Raw genomic sequence first — 19565 nt, 5'->3', positions numbered from 1 at the left:
GTTTGCCAACACTACCTTCAAGCATTATAATTATTCATTTGGCAGCCAGAGCTAGTGTTTAGATGTAAGTGTAAAGTGATTGATAATCTGTAATATATTTGTGCGGTAGGTCAATTAAAGTTGATCTTCAATAATAATATTTATTAATTTCAATATCATAGCTTTACTATGGCGATTTAAAAATTATATAAAAGAAAAGAACATTTATTTTATGTAAAAATGTAACTACCCGTATAAACAAAAACATGGGGTTGACCCATTATATTTTCTTACTTATAATTAGTTATTGCAATATATTAATTACTTATGCCATCGACAACGATACCCTGTGTAATGGAACTACTACAGCACGTGTGGAATACGAATTCGCTACAGACATAATAAACAGTGAACATATAATAACATTTAAAGGCTATTTTACTAGAAGAACAAGAGAAAATTATGTTACTGCTGCACTCAGAAATGCTGGGGTAAGTCCCACATTTTATTACTTCTTTATAAATTATTTATATAAATAAGACTATGAAGCTGTTATTCTAATTAAGCTCATATAAATGGTTCAGCAAAACAATAACATAAATAAACCTCCTGTGAGTAGATTCAAATTATTGTATATTGTGATTAAGAAAAACAATGAAATAAATAATATGGACTTATTTACTAACATAATTCCAATCAGCACATATTCTATTTTAATTGTAAATTGGTTGTATAGTTATCTAATTTAATAATTATTTATAAAGAGCCTCCTCATTTTTATCATGTAAGATAAACAGTATATGATTATGATTCATAGGTATCTATAATATGAGATGTTTCCACAATTAATTGTGGAAATTAATTAATTAAAATTAAATATTAATATTTTTTTAAACATTCTCAAGGCTTGGTTTAAGATTATTCAATTGGTTTTATTTCATAAAATTATTGTTTTATGTTCAAATAGAAATGTAGTAATTATATAATTATGGCTAGTGACATTACTAAAGGAAGCAATTGTAGAATTATTTTGTATTTGGTGCTGGTGTTGAGAGGAATTCAAACAGTATAGGCAAGCATTAATACAAATTTCTAAAGAGCATTAATGCTCAAACCTACACTTAGCTCCCAGGTACTGCTGTAAACTCTTAACTCTGCATGGAAAGCTTAGTAGTTTCTTTTCATTATAGGTCACAAATTGGACCATTCTCCAGCGCAATAACCCAGCAAAAGAATATCCTAGTGATTTTGATGTTATTATTTTTGATGATGATATAAAAAATGGTATAGAAGCTTTATGTGATCACCCTGCAGTTAAACATGTTACAGTACAGCGCCAAGTCCAGCGTACCATTAAATATGTTAATGAGGTTTGTATAATCTTTACTCTATTAAAATAGTAAAAAGGTGAAGTTATTCATTAAATGTTTTTACAAAAAAATAGTCATAAACAAATACAATCTATATTTTTTTTATTATTTTATCTGTCTGTACATTCACATTTTCCGAACTATGTAGGTGAGATCGGTACCCTGCTAAATTATATAGAATAATAAAATGCTGCCTTCGCAAAAGTTTTTCAGCAAGCAATTTATTAAAATATAATTGAAAATTTAAGCTATGATGGTGCTAGGACAGTATTTGACTATAAGTGCAAAAAATAAAAAAACAAGTAAAAAGTAAATATTTGCAAGTGCATCTTCAGAACAATTGGACAGATTTAAATGAATTTTTTGCTGTTTTTATTATACATATATTTTGGACAGACATAAAATATGATTGATTTTAAAAACTGGAATACTATTATAATATTATATGATAATACATCTAGACAGTTTAATCAATACTACTACTACCTGCAGCAAGTAGACTTACTTTAATGTGCTCTTTTTAGCTTATTTTTGTATAATATTTTTGTTATTCAGGATGATTGTGGACCAAATGGCTGTATATATACTGGTTGGAGAAATCATAGACGAACACTTCACTCCATTAGAAAACCTCGAGAGGTAGGCTTGCTTATAAGTTTATAGTATAGTGAAATGTGACACAACATGTGAGTGGAGTGTCTTAACACTAGGTTCCCTCTGACTACCCTGCTGTGTGCGAGATAAAGCGTAAGCTGATTTAAAAATTGCAAAAGTATATTAAAGTATTACTAAATTGATCATAAAGATAATACATATTTTTTGTCTCCAGAATGCTGGATATACATCCAGAAAATTATTGAGAACAGTGCCGCGGCAGATAACATCCGTTTTGAAAGCTGACTTGCTTTGGTCCCTTGGAGTGACAGGTAGTTATTTTCTTATGACATTTTATACTTTTATTTTTTCATTATCTTTATCTCCTCACTCTAGTAATAAGGCAAATGCTGAGGGAAACGGATTGTCTTAACACAAGGCTGCCTATGCCTACTCTGCTACGTCAGGAATAGAGCTCGACGCTAAAAATAATAATACTTTATTATCTACAGATAATATTGTTTTATCCACAAAGAAATTATAATTCTTATTCTACTATCGTGGTTTTGATTCCCATTCAAAGTGAATTTGTGTGTGAAGTATGAGGATTTTGTCATAACAAAATCTAGAGATCTTTTTATCATCGGTTATATAGCTATTACTAGTTCAATAAGACTGAATTGTATTTAGATATGTTAAAATAAATTCAGTCATAAAAATTGATGCGTCATTTGGTCGAAGAGATAACAAGAGCATAGCACAAACAAAAAATATGTCGATTGTAGATGTGGAAAGGAAATACATGAAATGTATATCGATAAAATGTGTATGTATGTTACTCAGTTCATAAGTTAATTATTTTAAAAAAGATAATATATGTGTATTATTATCATTATCAATCTTTTAAAATAAAAATCAAAAATAAAAAGTAAGTAAGCGGGCAACGGAGTGTCTTAACACTAGGTTCCCTTTGCCTATTCTGCTGTGTCCTGCAATTTTTTTAATCCTACAGAACTGGCTAGAGGCTGCCCTTTATCATTAAGACCGCCTTCCTGCCTTCCTACATATTTGTTTAAATACAAATTGTGTACAATAAAGAATTAAAATATAGAATATTATTATAGAAATTGATATTTATTTTGTTTTATAGTTCATATTTGCGAGGTTTTTAAATAGGTTAACGATAACCTTGTGACTTTTGTGGGACCGTGTATAAAAAAATCTTTTGTTTATTATCAAACCGACCTGAGAATACAGTTTAAATTATGTAATGAGCATGTGATTTAAATAATTATTTTTTTCTCTTAAGGAAATTAAGACTTTTAATTATAAAATATAATTAAAATGTCACAATTAAAAAGTTACTATATCATTATCAAATATTACGTAACTAACGTATTACTAAACAAACAGACAGACATACAGACTGCCATTTATACTGTTTTTATAGTGTACTCGTATGTAGAACCTAAGTTATGACTGAGTATTAAGAAACTTACCTTCGTAATTTCTATCGAATGTATAAAATATGAAAAGATTGGAGAAAATATGTTTTGGTTGTTTTCTTAAAATTAAAATAATAAATGTTAAATGTCTACATTATTAAAATAAAGACGGTAACAATAACAATAATTCAAAATTATAAATGCATACACTTTACATAAACACTTGTTAGGTAAAATACAAAACAAAAAGTAAGTTCTAAAAATATAGATGTTTTTCTCAGTTCCACACTGTACACCATACATAACAGGGTAGGCAGAGGAAGCCCGGGGCCCTAGTGTTAAGACATACTCCCGCTTTCCGCCGAATTTTAGAAGTATTGCCAGTTGAGATTAACGCCGCGCTTTGTCTCGACACCAAAGCGAGAAATGAAAATATTATATATTTCATTTCCCCGAGTGGGATAGGAACCCACTACCCTAGACGCATTTGCAGTCCCACGCGTGTTGATTAAATATTTAAAACAACTATTTCAGGGGAGGGTATCAAAGTAGCGGTATTCGACACGGGGCTAGCGAGGAATCATCCACATTTTGGGCGTGTCAGAGAAAGAACGGATTGGACCGGAGAAAACACGTTAGACGATGCCTTGGGCCATGGCACCTTTGTAGCGGGTGTCATAGCGTCCAGAGCTGATTGCCTTGGGTTCGCACCAGACGCAGATCTACATATATTTAGAGTGTTTACTGATAACCAAGTAAGTAACAAAAGTAACTTCACACTTTGCTCTAACTAACCATGATACGGTAATATGTAAGTTAACTTAATATAATGTCGATTTCGTCACTGCTGCTCTTCTTATGTTTCTACTACTTTATTTTATTTAATTTATTTAATTTGTAATTACAGTATATATGTATATAGGATGCATATCTTTGGATGTATATGTAGCTATTTATGTATTTGAATCATTATGTGTCTTCTTTATTATTATTACTTTTAATTTCTTATTTATTTTTCTATCTGTGTTAAAAACTGCATTGTAATCTCTTCCCGCTGTTGGTCAGTCATATCCACTTCCTTCGGTTGGCTGAAAGAGATTTCTTTTAGAAATAAGCCCACCATTGTTAACGAATATCTCAATTTTGTTTTACTTATATGTTATTTTTTAAAGTCCAATAAAGTATATAAATATAAATGAAATGGAATATATAAATGAAAACTTTCCGTTTTATTAGTTCACTACGAATTCACTAAAAATACTCATTGATGTAATGTAAATAGAGCGTATTATGCTCTTTGTAATATCATGTAAATGAACTCTTAGTTATGTTAAGAAACATTTGAGTTCTCATAATTATTTTAATTCCATTGTTAGGTAGTTGTGGATGAAATACATGTTTTGTAGCGTTTACGTAAGCAACGCTTGCTACCAACTCATAGTGTAAATAAACACAAAAACCCATGACAAATTTCTATCAAATCTTAGGCGCTTAAACAAACAAATAAACTCTTCCGCTTTATTATATTACTATAGATTTATTCATTTACGATTAGATTCCAATTTCATTATTTTTAATTATTACCCGCAACCTCTTTCGCTTCATACCATGGAAATAAGAGTTGTTTATGAATGACAAATTTTGTTTGACCATATATCTGTGTGTACTTACCTATTATTGGGGCATATAGTATATGGCTATTATAGCCCATCTCCATAAATGGACTATCCAATACAAAAAGATTTTAAATATATTTTTTTAACATATTACAGGTGTCCTATACGTCATGGTTCTTAGATGCTTTCAATTATGCTATTATGCGAAAGATCGATGTACTTAATTTGAGTATTGGTGGACCAGATTTCATGGACCATCCATTTGTTGATAAAGTATGGGAATTAAGCGCCAATAAGGTAAATGGAATTATTTTTAAAAAACCTAATTTTGTGTATGCATGTTTTTTGATATTTCAACAATTAAGTCAATTACATTTTTAAATTGAGTGAACTGCCGTTCACCCATGATATTTTTTGCTTCACGCTCTATCTCGTATGTAGCAGGGTAGGCAGAGGGAACCTCCGTTCCGCACTCTCCGCCCAATTTTTGAGGCACTGCGTGTTGGATGGGAGAAATGAACGCAGCATTTCGTCTTTTTACCAGATAGAGATGAAAATTATTCATCAAAGGAATCGAACCATCGCCTTTATAGTCAGGCATCGTGACGCGGCGCCAAGATATCCTATGATTTAGTAGAATGTCTTTGTGTTTACAGTTATTCATAAAAACAAAAACATAATTTATGTGTACAATTAAATTACTAAGACAAATTATGAGACAGTCATAACGGGATACACTCTGAGGCTAAAAATAAATACTAATAATAATAATACAATATTAATATAAACAATGTTTATTGACCAGGTGATCATGGTGTCCGCTATAGGCAACGATGGACCGTTGTACGGAACACTAAACAACCCAGCGGATCAAATGGACGTCATCGGAGTGGGGGGTATAGGGTTCGATGATCGCATCGCCAAGTTCTCTTCCAGAGGCATGACTACATGGGAATTGCCGGATGTAGGTCTTTTATATCTTATTAAATATTTAGTATTAAGTTTTAGCTATTTAGGTAATATTACAAAATATACTATCTATAAAGACATTGTAGCGTAGTTTAAGTTCGACTCTACTTAGAATAGTTATAAATTCGATACTTATTCGTGATAAAATTGTGGCACTCAAGACGAAATATCTCTTAAATGATGGAAGAACAGAGAATATTGTTCCCCATTAAAACACTTCTGTTCTGTGATATGTTCATTATTACTATTGACCAATTGAGAAATTCAACACTATTGAGCTTGTATTTTTATTTTTATACTATTTTACGAGGAAATTAAAATATTAAATATTTTATTCCCCTGAGTGGAAATCAAACCATCAATACAACCATCGTGTTTGCAGTCACACGCTTGTGCCCCTGCGCCACGGCGGCCTGTTTTCTATTATAACCATTTTTATTATTATTACACAGGGCTATGGTCGTATGAAGCCCGACATTGTGACGTATGGGAGTGGCGTTCGCGGCTCCAGTGTGAATGGCGGGTGCAGATCCCTTAGTGGTATGCTAAAGTAAGCAATAGGGTACATGACGTTCGTTTTTTATTATAAAATAATATTGAGCGAGGAATAAACAATCAATTTGTCTTTATTATTATGTTATAATGTTAATTTTTTTCTAGTATTTACCATATATTATCTTAACTTATACTCACATTTTTTTCCACATAAAAGGAAAAAGCTATTCTTTATAAAGATTTCTTTAGTATTAATTGATGTAGATGAGCATAGCATTCTAAACATAGTCATGTACCCTATACTAAAGCACTATAAGATATTATTACAGAAAATTTTGAATAGTATACTTTATATTTTTGTCGGATTAATGCATGTTAGATTAGATATTGTTTATTGTAATAAAAATACATACATATAATAAAACAAAGTTCGAACGTACGTGATTTTATTACAAAATTCTAGGAGTATTAAATTATAGGAGTTGTACGTTATAGAAGCATGCTTTCCGAGTTTTTTTATATAAAAAATATTTTTTTTTTATTATTCCTAGTTGTGGATAATTTTCATTTTTTTATCTCAACAAACGCTAATTGATGAAAAGTTGGCTTAAAAAACTTCCTTGTATGGCAATCAGGGAAGGCCTATCAGATAATGTGATCCTACGCAATGTGTCTTTGTATGCCCTCAACAAATGTGTATTAACAATACACTAATGAAAGAAAGAAATTCAAAGAGGTGTTATCAGTGTTATAGTGGAGGATACAATTTTTTGTACAAAAATAGGATATGTTACTTAATATATATATGAAAAATTTTACATTTTCCCGGATTTTTATAAGTTCTTTAGCATTTAATCATTTCTACCGACTTTACATTCTGGACAACCTATACAAATATCCTTCAAATTTACGACTACAATATACAGTGGTAACATTGAAAGAAATTATAAATTTGTACAGGTACTTCAGTAGCTTCACCAGTGGTTGCCGGTGCTATAGCGCTTCTAGCTAGCGGTGTTCCCCGACAGAATCTTACACCAGCGGCGGTCAAACAGGCCCTTTGTATAACAGCCAGGCGACTCTCCGGCCCTAACATGTTTGAACAGGGCCACGGGAAGTTAGATCTTATCAGTGCATATCAGGTAAATTTGAGAAGATTTTAAATATTTTAAAGTTTTATTGCTAGGCAAAAAAAATACTTTTAGATATAACAACTGATTACACCGAACAAAATCTACTAAAAATATTTAAAAAGTAAATATAATAAATAAAGTTGGCGCCGACTCCAATAATGACTATATGTACAAATATGATTAGATTTTAAATAGTAAATAGCTTTATAAGTCATTAAAACATTATTTGCTACAATTTAATTTGTGTTTTAGGATTGGTGTCTATATAGATTGTCATGAATTTCTTCTCTTCTCTTTTTAAAATTTTTCTTTAAATTATTTTTCATATTCATGATTTATCCAAGTAGGTGAAGAAAACTCAGTTAGGATATACACAACTTGGACCCATATTTTTATTACATGCAGAAAAATACTTAGACCTATAAACACGTGAAGATAAAAATATTGTCATGCGGTGTCATGCGTTATTATATGTACATACAGTATTACATAATACTTTTAAATATGTTATACCGATTTCAGTACCTAAACAATAGTATGGTCTTAACACAAAAAAAATTTAAATATTCGTTATAATCACAACAAATCGTGTTTCAGTTTCTCCGCGAATACGAACCCCAGGCCAGTCTTAGTCCTCCATACATAGATCTGACTGAATGCCAGTATATGTGGCCCTACTGCACCCAGCCACTGTACTATAGTGCACAACCAACTATAGCTAACGTCACTGTCATCAATGGTCTTGGCGTTGCGGGCGAAGTGGTGAGTAATATAACACAAAATTGCAATATGATATAAAGATTGTATTTCTTTTTTTTGATTTGTTTGATTTTTGATTTAAAGTTTTTTATTGAAGAATATAATTATATTCTAAAGAATTCGATTATTTAGATTTTAACTATAAACTTATCTAATGAGTAGAAAGAAACAGTTTAATAAAAAAATATTTAAAATAAATATTATGCTTTAAAGTTTTTTATTGAAGAATATAATTATATTCCTATATTTATATATGTACTTATAATTATATTTTCCTATTGCTGCTGTGTGAATTTACTGTTGCTTGAATAGCGTTGCAAATAAACTATTTTAAAAGCGAAATGAATTATGGCTAAGCGATATTTTATGGACATGTATATTTTTTTATTTAAATACGGTGCCTTTGCCTATTTTTTTTTTTATAAACTTTTGTTTTAATGAAATTTTAATAATATGATTTCTTTATTTTTTTTGATCCGTCCCCCATCCTTATCGTAGTTGGTCACATATGTGATACTCTCCCTAATGTAACATCACATATATGTGATATTTCGGAAATTAGTGTTGTTCACACCATTTTTATGATTGTTTTTGCATTGCGTCGACTATCATTTCCTTGAATTGGAATCGAACCCACTATCGTAAAACGTAATTTGTAGTTGACTCCTAATAATAATATTACTATTGTTTTAGATAAAAGTAACATGGCATCCGCATTTACCTCACGGCGTAATATTGTCGGTGTCAGCAGATTACAGTCAAATACTATGGCCGTGGTCCGGTTGGCTTGCACTTAGTTTCACTGTTCTGGAAGCGGGCGCGAATTTTGACGGTATTGTTGAGGTATGATAAATAATATATTTAGATATAAAATGTAGCATTTTGAACGTCTTTTTTTTCATGCTGTATTCCGCATATATCAGGATAGAAAGATGAAACCTAGTGTTAACGACACTCCGTTCCCAACGCACCACCTAATATTTGGTGGTTGGTATTTCTATATTTAGTGGCGAAACTCTCTTTGGTCAAGACCGAAGTTGGTCTTGCTTTGGTAACCAAAGCAAGACGATGTAAATAATTCATTCCCCCAAATGGGAATTGAACACACAACCATCAGATACGGTCAGAAACTGTGCCGTTGCGTTACGATGACCTCTTCCAAAAGATATACATTGAGACTTAGTGAGTCGGGATCTGAAGCCACGAAGGATTTTATATCATTTAAAAAGAGTTTTGAAGTTGAACGAGTTTATTTACATATAAATGTGCTTGTAACCAGTCCCGTTTCGAGACCAGTCCCACCCTGATAAAATGTCTCACCTATACAGGGAATTATGCTACTGAGTCCCAATTATTGAGACATAAATAAATATAAAAATATTGTACAAATAAAATATAATTAAACCAGCTTCGAATAGTTCGAATGATTCGAATAATTTGTGATATAATAGATATACATTTATTATGTAGACTAAATTATTCGATAGATAATACTAATCTAAACTTATATTTATGTCCCTTTTATATATACAAATTTCGCTTATAACTTTATTCTCAAGTCAATTTAACTGTCACTTTGATATAATCTAATTTAAACTGCCTGTGTGCAAGGGGCCCTGTGAGAACCTAAATTATATATGAAGCAATAATATAAAATAAAATAATAATGTAAAATTAATGTTCTCAGTAGTATAATGTAAAGTATTTGAAAATGATATTAGAAACTAGCGGCTCGCCCGCGCTTTCGCCTGCGTAAACTACGTTATTATTAATTTCTGTCTCCATGAGTACTTACGTCCTATAAGTGACGTCCATGCAAAATTTGAGATTCCTAGCACGTGTAGTTTTTGAGATGAGTGAGTGATCTTTCGATTTTATAAATATAGATTAAAGTGATTATTTTAAAATAAGAATTTGCTTTCTAATATTGACGCCATTATGGCGATGTGGGATAGTATATGAGTGCACACACTCAACAATGGGTTTAAATTCGATGTCTACTGGAGAAATGATGAGGTTAAAATATTGTTTATTAATGTGATCTATACTATTAGATATTATTAATCTCTAAAAATAAATCGTTAAAATAACTCATTCAGTCTACGTTAGCTACAAATAAGGCTTTAGAAAACTTATGAGACATAATATTTATGCAGCTATTTAATAATTATTTTCCTTCTTATAGGGTCACGTGAACGTAACTATAGAGAGTTACGACGAGGTCGTCGACCGCACCATGAAAAATACTACGCTTATGTTGCCCATACGGTAAATATGCAAATGTTTCATAGAAGCTGTCTCTTAAGCAAATAGGCATTAAACATAACAGTTCCATCTATTTCCGATATGGTTCAGCTCTTATTAGGCAGTGGTTGCAAAACTTTTATTCAATTATACAACAAATATCGCTGCACAAATATAAATGCACATTTTCATAGTACTTTTACTTACATTTTCCTTTAAAATATTCAAATACAAATTTTTGTCCATTATACAAGTATTATCAATAAAAACTGGTAATTCGCCTGGTCCGAATGCAGAAATATATCCCCAAACCATCGCACTTTTAACACACCTCGTGCTGTGCAAGCGGCCTAAATAATCCCGCATATAGCAGGCTGCAGGGTAAGCAGAGTGAACTTAGCGTTAAGACACTCCATCGCCCATTTAATTAGCGTAGCGCACGATACAGCGTGAAGTACAAAAAAAAAGAATAAATATTATCATTGTGTAAAAAACATTTTGCCATGACATTGACATATGACTCTCAAGTATTATTTTCTAAGCTATTTTAGTTATATTTCACGCTACAACCCTCGTGAGCGTGTCAAATGTAAATAAAATAAAACGCACCTTCTATCTCGTACGTTCTTATTTTCATACAAATGCCGGTCGAGGTCAGCGCAACAAAGTAATACATAAAGACTCAGTGAGAGACTTAGATACATCTATCTAGATATCTTCGACTTTGGATTGTATTGATAAACCACCGGATACGAACGTGCTGTGTAAATTACTATAGGATCATCCTCCTTTGTGTGTCGATATTTTCAATCTAATATGAATAGCGATAGATATATGCACATATGAAAATATGCAACTGGCGAGAATTACTTGAAAGCGGCGCACAAAGGTGCCGACCTCAAATAGATTTATTGGCTTAATAGATTTATCTTACGTTCTAATAGGATCGTTATTTTAATGGGATACACGCTTTCTTTACGTTTTTCATGCTTAGTTATAAACTTGGATACTAGGAACACGTGTATTGCAATTTGAAAATTAAAAATGTTCCACGGTTTTCTCGATTTTGCAATAATCAATATTATCAAATTGTTCTAACAACATCTAGGCTTAAACCCAGCTTATGTTATGATTACTTATAAAAAATCCGGATGTAGTTTATCTTTTGATTATAGTTTTTTTTATATTAATTCCAATCAAAAAATATATATTTTGAAATTTTGTATATTTTTAGAAACACAGATATTGGAACTATTGTTCAGATAAGATGAGATTCATAATAAATTCAGATTTATTGATAGAGCTATCGCTTATGTTATCCATTTTTTATTTATTCAAATAATACCTATTCTTATATGCACTTATATTTTTTTTATTTTTTATCTTGCATGGAAGCTAGTGTTAAAATACTCCATTCTCATTAAAACACTTCCGATCGACACTCCACCGTATCTGGAGGTATTGCATTTTGAGTAGCGGAACTCAACGGCGCATTTGGACACATTAATGATAATAATGGATATATTATTTATTTCATACCCCCATAATTAGGAATCGAACCCTCAACCTGTTGCTTTTACAGTCGCACGCCTTTGCCCCTGGTTCCTACTTCGTATCTATTATATTAATATTTATGTATCGCTTTTATCTTTACGGTAGTGCCAGGATAATACCAGTGCCGGTCCGCGGCCGCCGACTCCTATGGGACCAGTTCCATAGTTTACGATATCCTGGGGGATATTTTCCCCGAGATGACCTACGCGCTAAACATGACCCTTTGGATTGGCATGCTGACCACGTGCATACTAACTTCAGAGATATGTACCGACGATTGCGTGAACATGGATTCTATTTAGAAGTTATGGGTAAGATTTTGATGCGAAATCTCTTTGAATTCTCTGCAATTTGACGCTCGATTAAATGAAAATGTCAATTTTAAAAGGACTCTGTGTTAGTTCGTGATTCTATATACGTAGATTAAAATGTATATTGATTTATAAAGATCAGACGTGTCGTGGGCACAATGGTCTGTCAGTAAACGCTTGTGGGTTCGATACCCACTCGAGGAAATGGAATATTTAACATTTTACACTTCTTTGCTCTGGTATCGAAGTAAAGCGCGGTGTTGAGTTCCGCCACTTAACACGCAATGCCTCCAGAATTCGTTTGAAACGTTGGGAACGGAGGGTCTTAACACCAGGTTCCCTCTGCCTACTCTGCTATTTGCGGGATACAGCATGAATTTTAAAAAATATATTTAATTTTCAAATCTTAATAAAACAATCTTCCGTTTTTTCCTAATAAGAGATTCACTAATATTGTTCACTTTTACTCTTTTCACCAGGCAGCCCTTTAACATGTGTCGATACATCGCTATATGGTGCTCTGCTCCTCGTCGACCCGGAAGACGAATACTTTCCTGAAGAAATGGCAGCCCTCAAAAAAGCGGTGGACTCCGGCTTATCTCTCATAGTTTTTGCCGATTGGTACAACGCTTCCTTGCTGCGACATGTAAAATTTTACGATGAAAATACAAGGCAATGGTAAGTGCAGATTTCTTGATATTTCACAAAATTATACTTAAATTGACATAGGCTGTTACGGTAGTATTTAAAGCAATGATTATTTTTTCATTAACATTTTATGCTTTTGTGAGATATTTGCGAAGCAGATGTTACTTAGAAAAGTATATATTAAGATATAAAGGTTCCCTCATTCTTATTAAACACACATCATAGGATATCCGTTCAAAATAAATTATCTCTAAATAAAAAAAAATGTTAAAGTATCTGTGAACTCGGAAAAAAATGTAGCTAAGATGAATATAAGGGCCTAAATGGTCACCTTACGTCAATATTATTTAAGTATTTAGTATAATATATTATTTTTTTCTTATTTCGATATTATATTATTACATATACATACTTTGAAGATATTGTTATATTTTAGGTGGATACCTGAAACAGGCGGAGCGAACGTCCCGGCTTTAAATGATCTACTAAGTATGTACCAAGTGAGTATATCATTTAATATTTAGCCCTACATAGCAGGCACTTTACATTCCAGACAAGCCTTATGAAATTAATTAAAAATATATCTATTTCTTGCCGTCCTAAACTGATCAAACAACTTTAATATTTTAATTTAATTTTCTAATCTGATACTAAAATTGGGGTCGTGGTGGCGCAGTAGGACAGCGTAAACTCGAAAGTCGTGGGTTCGACTCGCCATCGGGGGAATGAAATATTTTCATTTCCTAGCTTTACTAAGAAGATGAAGCGGGACGTTGACTTACAAACTGATTTTCTTTATGCAGGTAGCCCTCGGGGATCGTGTTTTCGAGGGCTCCTTTAAACTGGCCGGTCATCCCATGTACTACGCGAGCGGCACTCACATACACAGCTTCCCGGAGCACGGCGTGCTGGTCACCGCGCAGCTGTCGGATCAGGGACAACAAGTAATTAAAACTATTGTCATAAAAACAATATTTCCTTACTTTTTCTTTGTTTTTGACTTTGTATATTTATTTGTGCCCAACAAAAAATATATAAATTGACAATTATTTTTCATTCGAAATACAGCGCGAAGCTGTTAAATGTTTTTTGTCTTTTAATAAAAATTACTGCGATTTCCAACAATATTCAAGTTATATATACAAAGTGAAACATAAAAAGTTTTAAACCGCACAACATGTAGTTTAATTTATAATAGAGCTATCTCAAGCGGGAAATTACACTCAGAAACATTGCAGAAGGAAGGAAATCGATCCTCGTCATGATACTGTTGTCGGTTATATTAACAAAATTATTATTTTTAATATACACATTTATCTTTGCTTGGTTACATAAAACTTTCATTGTTGCAATCAGCAGTAAGAGGATAAAATAAAGATATTTTACAGCTAGCTATGGCTTAATTATCTATCTCCCAAAAAGCAGGCACGTGGCTGGAGATAAGGAATACTTTACATTATAGACTCTAAAATTAATGAAAAGTGGAGAACGCAAATATGCTAAGCTTTTTCTGGACGTTTCGCTATTTATCTATGTGTAAAATAAAAGTAAATTGCTAGAAAACTGTAATTAAGATATTAATATTAAAAATAAAGACATATAACAAATGTTACCTTCTCTATATTCTCTCGTGAATGGAGAAGCTAACGTTATTAAAATTATTTTTCTATTAAATGCTATTAATATTTTAGATTATGTCAGGTGACAAGCCGAACGGAGGCGGGGGTGCGTCGAGCGGTAAAACGGTCGACGTGCCCATATTAGGCCTACTACAGACGGACGGTGAAACTAGAGATTATACAAATGACACCAACGATAAGCTGCCTAAGGTAATGTTATTTATGTTTTTTTTTTTTTTTCAAATTACTATGGTTCATGTAAATACGTATTATATTTTGTTTTAGAGGCAATGTGCGGCGTTCAATTTTGCTTTTTAACACGCAATGCCTCGAGAATTTAGCGAAAAGTGGGTAAGGGAAGTATCTTAACACTAGGTTCCTAGGTTTCTACTCTGTTATTTACCCTTCTATGCAGGATACAGCGTGGAACTAAAAGTATAATTAATTATTTTTATAGGTGGATTGGGCTATGGTAAAGAACCAATGTGACGTGCAAAATAATCATATATATGTTATAAATCCACCAGAGATATGTTAAATTTCAACTTCCAAATTTTCATCTTAAGATACTTGTTACTGTATAAGAATGACTTTGTATATATAAATATTTTACTTTTACAGGCGGGTCGGCTAGTAGTGTACGGGGACTCGTCGTGCCTTGAAGGCGGTGCGGCGAGACCATGCCACTGGCTTTTATTAGCTGCCCTTCAATATGCCCTTGTAGGACATATGCCCTCATCTCTTAAAGAGGCGGCCGCTACTGCTCACCATCGTGACGTTCATATTATACCATCTGGTGAGTATGGAAATTATGAAAATATTTTTATTGAAGAAAACTTAAAGACACTCTACTATCCGCATGAGTGGCGGAATTCATCGCTTTGCTTTGTCTGGTTCTTAGATCGCGGAAATGTAAAACAATTTGTAATCTCGAGTATAAATTGAACCGACAATCATTGCGTCTGCAGTCAGATTTTGTGACTTTGCAACACAACGGCTTCAAATGATAATGTAATTAATTAGAATAATCGAATAAATACAAATATATTTTTTTATTTAACACCGTAATTACACCTAAAACTTAATTTCATAAGAAATGGGAATTGCGTGGTCAAGGGAGCGTATCTTACAAAGTATGGTAAACATCTTTAGCGTAAATTAACCTTATTATAATTATATTCCTTCCAGATCTACCAAAACGAGCTGAAGGTGGTCGTCTCCACGCGTACTCCCGAGTCCTGTCGCCAGACGGGAGTGGACCCCGCCCCATACCAGAGTGCGTGAAGACGCCGACACTGGAGCCCCGCCCCGTCCACGCCCCGCCCTCAGCACGTACGCTCGCACCGAGACATCAACCCACAGATCCCAAGAGTATAGGTATATGTCGCTATTAATATTAAAAACAATGCTTCACGCATATAGAACAGGAAACCTAGTGTTAGAGCATTTCGTCCCTTACACTCCCCAATCTTTTGAGACTGCGTGTTGAATGGCTGAACTCAACGCCTTTACCTTCGCTTTACCTTCTTAACAGAGCTAGGAAATGAAAATAATTAATTCCCTTGAGTAGAGATCAAACACACGACTGTGGCGTTTACAGTCAGACGTCGTGCTACTGCGCCATTTTATTAACTATAATATCAACGTCTACATTTGTTTAGGATAGGCAAAATAAACCTAGTGTTAAACCACTCTTAAGACATTCCGTTCCCTACTTTCCACTGAATTCTGGAGGCAATTACTGCAATTTAACCGCCGTAATCTAAGGGATTATTATATAATAATATTTTTCTCATAAAAAATGTTATATACAGGTGCACCAGATTTAGAAGGCACGGAAGCTGCGCCAAGAGCATGGCGCGGAGCAGGTGCAGCGCCATCACGCTCCCATCCTAACATCGAACCTGCTACCTCAACGTTCTACAATCGACTGCTAACATTCACTGCAATAATCGCTATTATATATTGCTTAACAGCATTTTGGAGGAGATGCGGAAGAAAAATTAGAAGACGAAGACTGATCTCTTTAGCCACCTAGTAAACGTAGCCGTAGTCCACGTAGGTGACGTGGATAAAATGTGAATGAATGTATTCGCTAACACAATATAGCACAATACACAGGATGTTTAAAAATAACTCACTAGTGTTAACTACGTAAGGAAACCAATGCGAAAGTACATCAAGGAGTACATATTATAATATCATGTAAGATCATTTATAGAAAAGATTCAACTTGGGATCCATTTATTGTCTCACATTGACTTTCACTCCTCGTGACATCTTGACCAGCCGCAGTAATCCCCACGTTTTCAATTTTTACGTTCATATATATACCAATCAACACGACTATTCTGTCCTGTAAATGATTTATAGCTATAATTTTTAAAAAAAAAAATTGAGAGAAGTTAAGGCTGGACTCCGTGGTGGCCAATGTTATGTCACTCAATAGGGGTTCTAGGACTTGCATATTAAAACTAAGGAGTTACTTTACAAACATCCGGCAGGATACGATAATATCAAAACTTAGGTTAGTGTAGAGTATGTATGTGTGTATATCCTAATAATGTATCTTTAGTATTTTATTCATTTATTTGGGGGTTGTAACCTTTCCCCTACCCTTTAAAGTTTCCTTTTATTTATTATTTTTATTATTATGTTTTTAATTACTTAGTGTTATATAATATACACATGCATACACTACAGACCAATAGAGAAGTCCATGCAATACTTAATTTTTTTTATATCTGATTGTCCTGTATAATATGTTGATTTGGACGGTAAATTAATGATTGGGGGCTTGTTTGTTATGGGTAAATGTATTAGGGTGTATCATTTTCTAAAATAGTGGATTTTTATATGACTTTTCTTTTAATAAAATTGGTAAAATTTCAATAAAATTGAACAATATTTAGAGGTTGCACACTTTTGTCATTTTTATCTCCGAGATACTCTATAGACTACGTTTAACATGAAGTCATATACGATAATGTTTACTACAGAAATTCATATTCAAGAATTTCTGGAAGAAGATTGTCTGCAAAATGTTTGTTTTGCCCCAGACTGAAACACCCTAATACATATTTATATTAATTGCGATTGTATGTTATGTTAGCAACAATTACTAGCATAAGGCCAAGAAGGTATTTATTAAATGTAATGTAAGTAGTTAATGTTTTATAAATAATAAATAAGTATATGAATATTATCAATATTTTGTTTTATTTTCAATCGGTGTTCGGCATCTCAAGATCGACGTCGAGAGTGGACAGCGATTTATAAATGTGGGCCTAGGCTTGTTTAAGTTCAAAATGTTATATATACTCATACTTAATTAGTAGTACTTATGTGTGTATCCGAGTACATATAATTAATTTTACTTTGTCTTAATTATTGAAATGTCACAGCTTTAAAGTATCCTTCAGGAATCTTAAGAAAACGTAAAAAATATTTCTATATTTACTTTGAGTAAAGCTTTATATGACCGTTTATATCGCAAGAAACGCGTATTTCGACACTGTACAGGGAATTAAAATGAATAGGTACTTCCGGTTAACCTAAAATTATAAAGTTTGGCAGCTAGCATCTACAGGTAGTACTAGTTCAGGAAAAATCTGAAAATTGTACATCTGTGGTTAAATACTGAAGTAAAAATTAATTTTTAACAAAAACAAAAACCGACTTCTAACAACGAACTAAAAAGTGAAAAATAATTATATAAAGATTTTATAATTTTGAAGTCGGTGTCAAACTAATGCTACAACACCCTTACTACAATATCTAATTACTAAGCCTGTTTGTTTTACTTGGCACCGACTTCAGAATTATAAAATCTTTATATAATTATTTTTCACTTTTTAGTTCATTGTTAGAAGTCGGTTTTTGTTTTTGTTAAAATTTAATTTATTTTACGATTTTTAGTGATGGGTAGATCTTAAAATGATGCTTCTTGAACGAGTGGTGATGGTGGTGGTAGTGGTTGTCAACGAGTGGTTGTGATTGTTCTATGTTAAACTTCATTTAATTAGCTATTATTTTTGTGCAAAGTTACATTTTGGTATATTGACAAGAACAAACATAAAAAGTATTCGGGTGAATTCGGAATCTCCCTTTTTTGAAGTTGGTTGAAAATGAGAACATCCTCTTTTTTGAGATTGGTTGAAAAGAAATGCAACGATCAGGAATCTCACTTCTGACATCAATTTAAAAAGTTTTTGCTTGTAACTATTACAGTATAATTAATTTTTGACCAAAAAAACAAACTTTCTCAATTTTCTCCGGATTCCATAATCGAAACCTAACCAAACTTTCACCAAATTATCCTTGAAGTGTATCCTTTCAAATAAAAAAGAATCATCAAAATCGGGTTGAGTTATTCGGCTATTAGTCGCGCACATGCATAATGCAAATTTAAGACTTATGTGATTTTCTCATGGATACCATTGTCAGACATGGACCAAAAAAAAATGGGACCATTCGGGAAGCTATACCTTTCAAATAAAAAAAAAAATATCAAAATCGGTCCACCCAGTTAAAAGTTATGAGGTAACAAACATTAAAAAAAAAAATAAAAAAAAAATAAAAAAATACAGTCGAATTGATAACCTCCTTTTCTTACAGAAGTCGGTTAATAAAGGGGATAAAACAATAACTGTAAAGGGGATCAACATTAATAGGGTACTTCTGGTTAACTTAGAATTATTAAATTTGGCAGCTAGCATCTAGTACTACCTAGTTCAGGAAAAAATCTGAAAGCTATACACTTGTGGTAAAATCCTAAGAAATAATTAAAAAGGGGGCAAAATTGGCACCTGCGGGCCTCTCGCGTATAT

General features: G+C 32.6%; 1 protein-coding gene across 1 annotated transcript; it reads left to right on the top strand.

Moving 5' to 3' along the window:
* The first annotated feature begins 37 nt into the window (after nucleotides 1-37).
* Nucleotides 38-17945, top strand: S1P (membrane-bound transcription factor site-1 protease). The gene is made up of 20 exons (XM_085205869.1): nucleotides 38-470; nucleotides 1170-1349; nucleotides 1905-1988; nucleotides 2179-2275; nucleotides 3923-4143; nucleotides 5161-5301; nucleotides 5810-5968; nucleotides 6426-6513; nucleotides 7429-7610; nucleotides 8199-8363; nucleotides 9054-9203; nucleotides 10546-10628; nucleotides 12264-12469; nucleotides 12949-13147; nucleotides 13554-13617; nucleotides 13921-14061; nucleotides 14809-14946; nucleotides 15358-15532; nucleotides 15925-16113; nucleotides 16551-17945. Exons 1-20 carry the CDS (start codon nucleotides 246-248, stop codon nucleotides 16772-16774), a joined length of 3111 nt encoding a protein of 1036 aa, XP_085061995.1. The 5' UTR covers nucleotides 38-245; the 3' UTR covers nucleotides 16775-17945.
* Nucleotides 17946-19565: the final 1620 nt, after the last annotated feature.

Source organism: Heliconius melpomene, chromosome 21, assembly GCF_056956725.1.
Source record: "Heliconius melpomene rosina isolate 202511_hmr_F chromosome 21, ASM5695672v1, whole genome shotgun sequence".
Lineage (NCBI taxonomy): Eukaryota > Metazoa > Arthropoda > Insecta > Lepidoptera > Nymphalidae > Heliconius > Heliconius melpomene.
This window is presented reverse-complemented; position numbering and strand designations above follow the sequence as displayed.

What these genes read in the sequence shown, in the direction of transcription:
- S1P (XM_085205869.1), top strand. Translation starts at nt 246, where the DNA reads ATGGGGTTGACCCATTATATTTTCTTACTTATAATTAGTTATTGCAAT. An exon ending in GATGAAAATACAAGGCAATG is followed by an intron (nt 13,148 to 13,553) that starts GTAAGTGCAGAT and finishes GTTATATTTTAG; the next exon opens with GTGGATACCTGAAACAGGCG. An exon ending in ATCTACTAAGTATGTACCAA is followed by an intron (nt 13,618 to 13,920) that starts GTGAGTATATCA and finishes TTCTTTATGCAG; the next exon opens with GTAGCCCTCGGGGATCGTGT.